The sequence below is a fragment of the Balaenoptera ricei genome, chromosome 2, assembly GCF_028023285.1.
Source record: "Balaenoptera ricei isolate mBalRic1 chromosome 2, mBalRic1.hap2, whole genome shotgun sequence".
Lineage (NCBI taxonomy): Eukaryota > Metazoa > Chordata > Mammalia > Artiodactyla > Balaenopteridae > Balaenoptera > Balaenoptera ricei.
This window is the reverse complement of record NC_082640.1, coordinates 12,680,354-12,692,640: the sequence shown is the minus strand read 5'-3', so window position 1 is coordinate 12,692,640 and position 12,287 is coordinate 12,680,354. Positions and strand designations below refer to the sequence as shown.

The 12,287-nt window shown below is 36.2% G+C and overlaps 1 protein-coding gene across 1 annotated transcript in view; it reads right to left on the bottom strand.

The window, feature by feature from the left end:
* Window positions 1-12,287, bottom strand: part of C2H10orf67 (chromosome 2 C10orf67 homolog) — a 112,816-nt gene that overhangs the window by 39,810 nt on the left and 60,719 nt on the right. Inside the window, exons 8-9 of the mRNA XM_059915296.1 lie at window positions 11,125-11,190; window positions 613-672 (exon numbers count right to left, since the gene is read on the bottom strand). Of these exons, the coding sequence (XP_059771279.1) occupies window positions 613-672; window positions 11,125-11,190 (126 nt within the window). The remainder of the gene's footprint in view (window positions 1-612; window positions 673-11,124; window positions 11,191-12,287) is intronic.

Sequence of the window (12,287 nt, the reverse complement as noted above, 5' to 3'; positions counted from 1 at the left end):
GTGATTCTCACTACACATGCTTCCGATTCGCCTCCCTCTCTTCTCCTCCCTTGTCCTCCTCTCCTGAGCTAGAAGCGCAGTCCCAAAGGGCCTGGATCTCCTCTTGCTCCCGGTCCCACCATCCCTGGGCCCCCAGCAGCCCCGCCCCTGCCTGATTTAATTTGCAGGTGAGGCCCAATTTTCCATTCCTCCCGCTGATGCTCGTGTACTGAGAAAAACATACCAAGAGATCAGTGTTTTCTGGAAGCACCTGGAAAGGCGGGGTCTTGGTGGAGTGGGGTGAGGTGGTAGCTTGAGGTGTGTATCATATTTGTACGGAGGTGGAGGTAGGCGTCGGGGGGCCAGCAGGCAGGAGCCACGGGACAGGAGTCTGAAGGGCCAGGGCACTGAGCCCGGGGGTCAGGACACCAGTGACACCTTCCACTCTCACCCACCAGTCCCTCGTCTCCCATGCACACGTCTTGCCTCACTTTTAAGTGTTTTCTCCTTCAAACTCGGATGTGGGAAAGTGAAAAGCCTCGGGATGGTGTGTATAGGTTCTTCAACCCAGATGCCCAAATAAGAAATGAACAGAATAAAAGAAAAAAAAAAAAAAAGAACTTAAATGCAAACCTTGGCGACTATGGCGTCAAACTTTCTTCTCATTTCAAGGTCCTCTTTCTGTTTATTAACCTGTGAAATTAAAGACCTGTGTCATTTGTTATCATTTGCAAAGATTAAGAAAGAGAATTTTTGGTAAACTTCCCTTAAGCAATGAAAGAGTGGCATTTTAAACCATTTCACTGCCCAAACTATTATAGGAATATAAATTATAATATTGAATGTAAATTAGAAGAGAAAATAAATTTGTACCCAGAAAAAAAAGTACATTATAATAGAGATTATAGGAAAACATGCAATTGTTTGCTTATGTGTATTTATTTTATTAACATTATTGTGTACCAGGCACTGCACTAGACTCTTAGAATAAATAATACATAAACCTTGCCATCAAGCATTTAGGTTCTAGCAGAAAATGGGTTTCTAAAATGCTTCAATTAGGGAATTCCCTGGGGGTCTAGTGGTTAGGGCTCTGAGCTTCCACTGTGGGGGGCAGGGGGCGGGTTCAATCCCTGGTCGGGGAACTAAGATTCCCACAAGCCATGAGGCTGGGAAAAAAATTAATTAAATGCTTCAATTAAAAAAAATTTTTTTTATATATACCAAAAAAGGAAGCAGTGCAAATGTTAGTTAGAAATAATAAATATATGACCATCCGACTTGAGAAAGAGAACAATAGCTACAGTGTTGAATCTCCCTGTGTAATTGTAAGTGTCCCATGACCACCACCCTCCCAACCAGGTAACCACTATTCTGAATTTTGTGCTCGGGATTCCCTTTTATTTTCTTGATAATTTTTTGTCGCTTTTTATAGACTTATCTTTTTACCCCATTGGTATCCTTAAACAATATACAAACTTAGTTTTGCTTATTTTTAAACCTTGTTTAAAAATCATAAAGTATGTGTTCTTCCTCAACTTGTTTGTTCCATAGTTTCTGAGATTAACCCATGTTGATACTGGAAGTGGTTCATTCATATTGGCTGCTGTATAGTATTCAAGTGTATGAGTAGAGCATAATTTATTAATCCATTCGCTGTCAATGAACATTTGGGAAATTCTAATTTTTTTCTTTTATACATAATATGGCTTTGAATATTCCTGTACCTGTTCCCCCAGGCACATGTGCTAGGGATCTTCTATGTGACATTATATGCCTAGGAGCGGAACTTTGGGGCATATGTTAAGAGAATGATCAGCTTCAGAAGATAACCCAAATTTGTTTTCCAATTATATGCCTAGGAGCGGAACTTTGGGGCATATGTTAAGAGAATGATCAGCTTCAGAAGATAACCCAAATTTGTTTTCCAAAGCTTTTGTAACAATATACATAGTCCCCAGCAGTTTATGAGAATTCTCTACTCCACATTCTCACCAACACTTGGTACTGTTATATTATTAATGAAATCAAGCACATTTTCAATCAATGTTCATTGGCCATTGAGTTTCCTCTTTTGTGAAGGGCCTGTTAAAAACTTTTGCCCATTTTTCTATTGGGTGGTTTTTTTTCTTATTGACTTGAAGGAGTTATTCTCGTATTCCTGAAAACAGCTTTGTGAATACAAAAATGGTGTGAATATCTTTGCCAAATTGGTGGCTAGATTTTAAACTTTCTTTGAGGGGGTCTTCTGATGAGAAGGGGCCCTTAATTTTTGTAGGGTTGATATTTTTAACTTTCCTTTTATGCTTTATTTTGTGTCTTGTTTAGGCAATAATTTCTACTTAGAGCTCATATGATTTGTTCCCTAAAATTTTAAAAGACTGTTTTCCCTTTATATTTGAATACTTAATCCATACAAAATGGATATGTATCATGTGAGGTAAGGAGCCAGTTTCATTTTATGCAATTGTTGAATCAATTGTCAAGCATCTTTAGTGAAAATTCCACCCTATTTACATTGATCTGTGATACTGATATATACTGAGTATTTACGTATGTCTGGTTCTGCTCCTGGGTTCTCTATTTTCTCCCAATGGTCTATCCCTGGCCCAGTACCATGATGTCCTAATTACCTTAAATTTATATTAACAGCTTACAGGAGAAATCACTCCCTACTCCATCATGTCATTATTTCACTTTGTTTCCTAGCTATTCTTGACTCTTGTTCTTCCATATTAATTTTAAAATAAGCTTGTCAATTCCATGAAAAACCTTGTAGTAATTTTGGTTGGAATTTTATTGAATATAGAGATCAGTTTGGTGAGAACTATTATCTCTAAGATAATCTAGTTTGCCTATGGCGACTAAGTTATAGCTCTCCATTTATTTAGTTTTTGTAATCCCCTTAAGTTTTTTTTAAAGTCTTTATTAATCGCAGTCAATAAGTTTTTTTTTAAGTCTTTATTGAATTTGTTAATATTGCTTCTGTTTTATGTTTTAGTTTTTTGGCTGTGAGGCATGTGGGATCTTAGCTCCCCAGCCAGGGATCAAACCCGCACCTCTTGCGTTGGAAGGCGAAGTCTTAACCACTGGACCGCCAGGGAAGTCCCAACAGGTTTTACAATTATTTTCCATGGAGATTTTTACAAATTTTTATGAGATTTATTTATGAGCCCTTTATAAACTTTGTTAATTATAAATTTTTATAAATTATAATTTCTCCTAATTTTTGATTGAGAAATCCAATTGATTTTAGAATGTTGATCTTATATCCAGCAATCTTGTTAATTTAAATAATTTGTCTTTAGTGTTTTGGGACGTTGGCTAAGTGGACAATTGCATCCTCTTTGAATAATAACAGTCTTGTTTTTTTCCATTCTACTCTTCACACCTCTTGCTGTCTTTTTTCTTATTCTACTACACTGGCCAGAATTTCCAAAATAACTAAAAAATGGTATTAGGCAACCTTACCTTGTACTGATTTTAAAGAGAATGCTTCCTGTGTTTCACCAAGAAGTCTGTTTGCTGTAGGTTTTACTCTTTAGCAAGGTAAAGAACTTCCTCCTACTTCTCATGGGACAGCGGTGTGTATGTGCACATCTGTGTGTGCATAAGATTGGATGTTATTTTTTCCCAAAGAATTTGCATGCATCAACTCAGAATATCATATAATTTTTCTCCTGTAATCTGATTGTGTGGGGAATTACATTAATAGCTTTTGCCCAATCCTTTTAAAACTTTATGCATTCTTTTGAATTTTGCAGCTTGAGCCTAATATTGTTTATGAGATTCATCCATATTGTTACATGTCACTGTAAGTTATTCCACAACTAATTTAATTTACTCTATTTTAGATGGACATTTGAATTGTTTCCAATTTGGGGCTATTACCAACAATGCTGCCCTGAACATTCTTGAAAATGCCTCTCTTCTGTGAGTCATTCTAAGGTATCCTCATCTTAAACATTAGTAGAAAATTTGCCAAACAATTGTCAAAATTAGTTCTACTACCTTTTGAAAGGTATGAAAGTTCCCATTGCTTCACAACTTTGCCAACACTTAGTACTGTAAGCCTTTTATTTTTGTTTTTAAACAATCAATCTGGTGTGAGCAATACTATTTCTTCATGGTTTTACTCTGTTTCACTTATTGTTAATGAGATTGGATATATTTTTGTAGGTTCCTCATCTGAATTCCCACTTTTCAACTCTTTGCCTATGTTTCTAGTGGATAGTATATCTTTTATTAAATTGATTTTAGGGCATATTTATATTTTGTGGGTACTCATACTTTGTCAACTCTATGACTTGTGAAATCATCACTACAGTCAAGATAATGAACATACCCACCACTCCCAAAAGTTTCCTTATGCCTCTTTGTAAGCCAATCCTGCCTCATCACCAGGCAACCATTGATCTGCTTTCTGTCACTATACATTAGTTTGCATTTACAAGAATTTAAAGTAAGTTGAACCGTACAAAGGTATTCTTTATTTTGTCTGGCTCCTTTCACTCAACATAATATTTCTGAGATTCATCCTTGTTGCTGTGTATAAAAACGATCCATTTCTTTTTATCTCTGAGTAGTATTCCACTGGGTAGATAAGGTACAACTTATTTACCCTTTCACCTATTAATAGACATCAGGGTTATTTCTGCTACGAACATTTACATACAAGTCTTTGTGTGAATATACATTTTTACTTATCTCAGATAAATAATTAGGAGTGGAATAGCCAGATCACATGATAAGTATAGATATAAATTTTAAAAAGTATTTAAATTTAAATATTTTCTAAAGTGGCTGGATATTTTACATTCTCACCAGCAGTAAATGAGAGTTCTAGGTGTTCCTCACTTTTGACAGCACTTGATGCGGTCAGATTTTGACATTTTAGTCATTTTAGTGAGTATATAGTGAGTGATAATATCTCACTGAGATTTTAACTTGTATTTCCCTAAAGATTAATGATGCTGAGCATCTGTTCATGTCATAGTTTGCCAGCCATACGTCTTCTTTAGTGAAGTGTCTGTTCAGATTGTTTGCCCATTTAAAAAATTGGGCTGTTGACCGTGTTACTGAATTGTAAGACCACTTTATGTAGTCTAGATGCAAATCTTTTGTTAGGTACGTTTTGCAAATATTTTTTTCCAACACTGTAGCTTGCCTTTTCAGTTTTCTTTTAACATTCTGAAGAGCAAAAGTTTTTAATTTTGATGAAATGCGGTTTACACTATTTAAAGAAATCTCTGCCAAACCTGATGTCACTAAGATCCTTTCTTGTGCCTTATTCTATTAATTTGTGGGTTTAGCTATTACATTTAGATTTATGATTCATCTCAAGTAAATTTTTATATGAGGTATGAGGCAAGGGTTGAGGATGATTTTTTGCCTATAGCTATCCAATTATTCCAGCATCACTTGTTGAAAGGATCATCCTTTCCTGCTTGAATTGCCTTGGCACCTTTGTTAGAAATCAGTTCATCATATATGACCCAAAGGGTCTACTTCTTGGCTTTCTATTCTTTTCCATCAATCTATATGTTTATCCATATGCCAATATCACTTTATCTTGACTACTGTGCCTTTAAAGTAAGTGCTGAATTCAGGTTGTGTGAGTGCTTTCTCCAGCTTGTTCTTTTTCAAAATTGTTTTAACTATTCAACGTCCATGAATTTCCATATACATTGTAGAGGAGCTTGTTGATTAAAAAAAAAAAGCCTGCTGGGATTTTGATTGGGATTGTATTGTATCTATAAATCAATTTAGAGATAACTGACAGATTAATAACATGCATCTTCTGAATCACAAACATGGTATGTTTCTCCATCTAGTTAAGTCTTCGGTTTCTCTCAGCAGTGTTTTGTATGGTTTTGTACATATTCTGTCAAATTTATCCATAACCATTTCATATTTTTATGTTATCACAACTGGAGTTTTTTAAAATTTCAATTTTTGATTGTTCATTGTTAGTACATAGAAATGCATTATTTTGATCTTTGTAACCTTGCTAAATTCACTTATTAATTCTAGTAGTTTTTTTGTAGATTCCTTAGAATTTCCTATATAAATGATCATGGTTATCTGGGAATAAAAACAGTTCTACTTTTTCCTTTCTAATCTGGATGCCATTTATTTCTTTTTCTTGCATATTATACTGGCTAGGACCTAAAAAACAATGTCTAGTGGAAGTGATAAGAACAGAGAGTCTTGTCTCATTTTCTGATCTTAGACTTAAAACATTTAGGCTTTCACTATCAAATGTACTAATGGTTATGTTTTGTAGGTGTACATTATCAGCTTTAGAAAGTTTCCTTCTATTCCCAGTTTGCTGAGAGCTTTTATCATAAATGTATATTGGACTTTCTCAAATGCTTTTTCTACATCTATCTGCCCCCTGGCTCCAACGTTTTATATTTTTCCCACATGCAAAATACATTCATCCTCATCCAAGGCCTCAAAAAATCTCATTCTATAACAGCATCTGCTTGAAGTCAGGATCTCATTACTTAAATCAGGTTTAGGTGCAGATGAGGCTCCTTGAATAAATCTATCTTGATTGGAAGACCCAGGAACTAAAGAGACAAGTTATCTGACCCCACAGCCAACATACCATGGTGGGACATAGGATAACCACTAAAGACACTCCCCTTGGCTCATGGATTTATCTATTCCCACTGGAAATGTGTGATGGTTCCTAGGCACAGAAATTCAGACATGTATTTTATTAGAGTAAATGTCTGGGTTACCAAAATATCAGTTTTCTAGCTGAATGGCCAAATGCTGGCATGTTACATGTAATAGAACTAGACAGACTTGAAGCATGGCTCAGAGGGAACTCAGGCAACAAGGAAACCAGTAATGGGATCAAAGCCCACTGCAAAGATAACTCAGTGCTGTGCCCTCGGAATGAGAGGCTAGAACAACCTTTGTAACTCCTTTCTATCTCAAGTCTGGATTGTTCCTAGAAATAAGGTGCACTGGGATGAAGTAGATAGAAAATTAGTTAAGGGTAAGAATTCAATTATGGTAGTTTTCTGATAAGGACCCTCTTTTTTGTTAGCTTCACAATCAATGAAAGTTCAGGTTACAAAATCTACATATAAAAATCAGTAGCATTTCTATACACTAACAACGAATTATCTGTGAGAGTAAAAAGAAAATGATCCCATTTACAATATCACTAAAAGCAATAAAATATTTAGGGATAAATGTAACCAGGGGGGTGAATAATCTCTACGCTGAAAACTGATGAAGACACTGATGAAAGAAATCAAAGAACATACAAATAAATGGAAAGAAACTTCATGTTCATGGATTGGGAGAATTAATATTGTTAAAATGTCCATACTACTCAAAGCCATCTATAGAGTCAATATAATCCCTATCAAGATTCCAGTGGCACTTTTTACAGAAGTAGAAAAAACAATCCTAAAAATTATATGGAGCCACAAAGTCCCCAAAAAACCAAAGCAATCCTGAGAAAGAAGAATAAAGCTGGAGGAATCATACTTCCTGATTTCAAACTATATTATAAACCTACAGAGTCAAAACAGTATGGTACTAGCATTAAAAACAGAGACATAGACCAATGGAACAGAATCAAGACTATGGTCAACTAATATTTGACATGGCAGCCAAGAATACTCAATGGAGAAAAGATAGTCTCTTCAATAAATGGTGCTGGGAAAACTGAACAGTCACATATAAAAGAATGAAACTAGACCCCTATCTTACACCACTCATAAAATTAACCCAGAATGGATGAGGGACTTAAATGTAAGACAGGAAACCATAAAACTAGACAAAAACATAGGGAAAAAGCTTCTTGACATGGGTCTTGACAATGATTTTTTTTTTTGGATATGACACCTAAAGCACAAGTAACAAAATAAAAAATAAACAATTTGGGACTGCATCAAACTAAAAAACTTCTGCACAGCAAAAGAAATAATCAACAAAATGAAAAGGCAACCTACAGAATGGGAGAAAATATATGGAAATCATATATGTGATAAGGGGTTAATATCCAAAATACATAATGATCTCATACAACTCAATAGCAAAAACCCAAATAATCCAATTAAAAAATGGGCAGATGATCTGAGTAGACATTTTTCCAAAGAAGATGTTCAAATGGCCAACAGGTACATGAAAAGGTGCTCAACATCACTAATCCTCTGGAAAATACAAATCAAAACCACAATGAGAGATCACCTCCCACTTGTTAGAATGGGTTGTCACTGAAAAGACAAGAGGTAACAAGTGTTGTCAAGGATGTGGAGAAAAAGGAACCCTTGTGCACTTGTTGGTGGGAATGTAAATTGGTGCAGCCGGTATGTAAAACAATACACAGGTTTCTCAAAAAATTAAAAATGTAACTACCATATGATTCCACTTTTGGGTATTTATCCAAAGGAATCAAAACACTATCTTGAAAAGATATATGCATCCCATGTTCATTGAAGCGTTATTTACAATAGCCAAGACATGAAAGCAACCTAAAAGTCCATCAATGGATGAATGGATAAAGAAGATGTGGTATATTTATACAATGAAATATGATCCAGCCATAAAAAAGAAGGCAATCTTGCCATTTGAGACAACATGGATGGACCTGGAGGGCATTATGCTAAGTGAAATAAGTCAGACAGACAAAGACAAATACTGTATGATCTCATATATGTGGAATCTTAAAAAACAACAACAATAACAAAAAACTCATGGATACAGAGAACAGATTGGTGGTTGCCTGAGGCAGGGGGTAGAGGTGGGACCGAAATGGGTGTAGGTGGTCAAAAGGTACAAACTTCCAGTCATAAGATAAGTAAGTCCTGGGGACGTAATGTACAGCACCGTGACTGTAGTTAACAACACTGTATCGTATATTTGAAAGCTGCTAAGAGACTAAATCTTAAAAGTTCCCATGATAGGAAAAAAATTATAACAGGCATTCCCTGGAGGTCCAGTGGTTAGGAATCCACGCTTTCACTGCCGCAAGCTGTGTTGCACAGCCAAAAGGAAAAAGAAAAAAACTGTGTAACTTCACGTGATGATGGATATTAACTAACTAGACATCTTGTGGTGATGATTTTGCAATATACGCATGTATCAAATCATTATGCTGTATACCTGAAACTAATACGATGTTATATGGCAATTATATCTCAATTTGACCAAAACAAAAGGATAAATGAAAGCCACCAAGCGTAGGAATCACAGAAAGATTCAAAATTATTTCATATGCTTCTCCTAAAACTAACTAAGGGTGCATCATTCCATACTTTATTGCTTACCTATACTTACTGATCCTGCCTTTTTACTACAACCTCTTTGACTTTTTAAACTAGGCTCTTAATAGGCCAGAAAATAAACTGTATTGAAAACAGTAATAGACAAGCATGGAACAAAAACCCTTCAGGGAGTGCGTCTTTTAATTTTTACAAAGTGACTCTGGTCAACTCCACCTTCTCCCTCTCCTCCATCTGGCCACAATCACAAATCTCCATTTCTGGAAAAAAGCACTGTAGCAACAAAGAAAGCCCTAATAGCCACAAAGCCAGCCTCCCTTCCAAGTGAATAACAGAATCCCTTGGTGGGGGGAGGGGGGGTGCCAAATAGTGATCTTGTTGGGCCCAAAGTTATGCCATGGAAACCCAGTCCTAAGAAGAACCTTAAGTACACTCCTTCTACTGAAAATATGAGCCTCCAGACCAGCTCTGAACACGCTGAAGGCTCTTGTGCTGTCGTGAGGTTTGCGATGCAAGATCTTGCTGCTTGGCAACAAGCGTGGTGCTCCACTACTAAACAGCAAAATAAAACATGATTGGTTCCCCGTGGGCAATATAATAGCACCAGTTAACCGCTGACGGTTCAAATAAAGCGGCAAAGTAATTCACAAACGGTGGAGTCCATTCCTAGCATAGGCACGAACTCACTGATGGAGTAGTTTAATTTCTTCTCTAATACTGCTAAGGAACTGACAGTTTAACATCTGCTTCCCACTCTATAAAAACACTTTGTATTTTAATGACAATGTGCACATTTAGTTGTTTGTTTTCAGAAGCAACTCCTGGACCAGGGGGAATGACAGAAGAGGAAGGGGGTGGGGCAGAAATCGACCAAGTATACTCAGTTCATGGAGATGACTTTTATACGCTAGGGATTTGAAAGTAAAGAGTTCAAAATAACACATTTGTTAACACATGGTTTCTGTGGATAGCTAACCATAATTTTTTTCCTGGCCTGCATTCCCAAGTTGGTTTCATAGAAGGCTTTATTGTAGTCCCAGAGCATTGTTTTGCATTAATTTCTATGACAAGGCACCCAAAACACATGGTGCTGAGAGTAACAAAACAGAGTTAGGGAAACAGTCATGACTTGGCACAAAGTGTGACAAGCTGTAAAAAAGGGAATGTTTCAATATCTGAAGTGGTGTTGATTTCCTATGAACAACCTTTTCTCTTCTAAACAGTATCATATTCTTTTCAAGCACATTTAGAACGCAAGTCAAGCTGTGTTTTATTTTTGATTATAATAAACACAGTCAGTTTACTGTAACAAAGACATAGTAGTGGTGATCAGTTGAAAGCCAAAGTACGACACCATGAGCTGGACGGGGGGTGGGGGGGTGGGGGGTGAAGTGGGGGAGCCTGGTGGGGGGGGGGCGGGTAGTCAACTGATAAAAGACCAGCCGTCTGGAAAGTTCGCTTAAAAGAACATAAAAAGGCAGTGTTTTCTTATGAGACTAACACAGAATGCCAAAATATCTGGCTGGGCTCTTTTTTGTTGTCACTTATGGCAATTTGTAACTAAAAATAGTAAATCCTTCAAAATACTGGGCTCTCATATCTGTTTTTTTTAATCCCTATAATAAAATACAAAAATTTTGTACACTGCTTTAAATTGTTAATACTCTTTCTTGTATAAGACTCTTCTACATAGTAAGTATATTTATTAAAGAACTACTCAAATTGTTTTCTCCAAAACAATCATTAAAAATGTTTATAATTATACATGCATTTAGATTATGGATAAAGGTGAAATGAAGAGTTCACAGTAAACAGTTACAAATAAAGTTTATAAAACTTTCATGATTAAGTTCCTGGATTCAAATTTATTAAGAAATAATGTAAATCCACTTACCATTTCTTGCACTAATGATTTTTCAAAATCAAGCTCACATATTAATTTGTCTCTGCCATTGATTAGCTGAAAGAGAGGAATATTACATTTTGATTAAAGGTAAGAAAACACTCAAGATTCCTCCTCAGTGAAATTTAGCGAAACATTTTGATTCTAAATGTGAGAAAAATGGATCCCAATATGATCAAAGCAAAAATTAAATGTCCACAGATTACCATGTAATAATGATATACTACTATATAATTATTTTTATTATATAAGCAAGCAAAACATATATAAAAATGTCAATTTATTTACAACCTTTCTCACCCCACCCCCCCAAAAATGTGACTCAATGCATAATAAAGCAAGTCTTACTCTATCAAAAAGAGCAATTTTGCTTAACTCATTATATGAACCATTTCTCTTATTTTAGGTTTTGGTGCTATATTTATATGCATATCAAGCCATATTCATAACAATTGAAAATAGCCATCAAAGCATATACTGCAGCGCCTTTGTACCAACTTGACTTCCCTCAGTATTTTATTTTTTTTATTTTTATTTTTTATAAATTTATTTTACTTTATTTATTTTTGGCTGCATTGGGTCTTCATTGCTGCACGCGTGCTTTCTCTAGTTGCGGTGAGCGGGGGCTACTCTTCGTTGCGGTGCACAGGCTTCTCACTGTGGTGGCTTCTCTTGTTGCGGAGCACGGAGCGCACAGGCTTCAGTAGTTGCAGCACGCAGGCTCAGTATTTGTGGCTCGCGGGCTCTAGAGCACAGGCTCAGTAGTTGTGGCGCACGGGCTTAGTTGCTCCGCAGCATGTGGGATCTTCCTGGACCAGGGCTCAAACCTATGTCCCCTGCATTGGCAGGCGGATTCTTAACCACTGTGCCACCAGGGAAGCCCCACCTCAGTATTTTAAATGATCATTTGCAATTTGCATGTAGTATATACACTGACAAAATTCAACCCTTGGTTTTGACATCCATTCAATTCAATTAATTCATATATTCATTAATTTAATAAACATGTATGGAACACCTTTCAGATGCCAGACATTTTGTTCGGCTGTGGAGGTAGGGAAACGAAGTTAAACAGATCCCTTCCCTGGAGCACCTACAGTATGCTAGGAGAGCACTGTGAAAAAAATGACTGTAATACATAAGAAAAAAGGTTA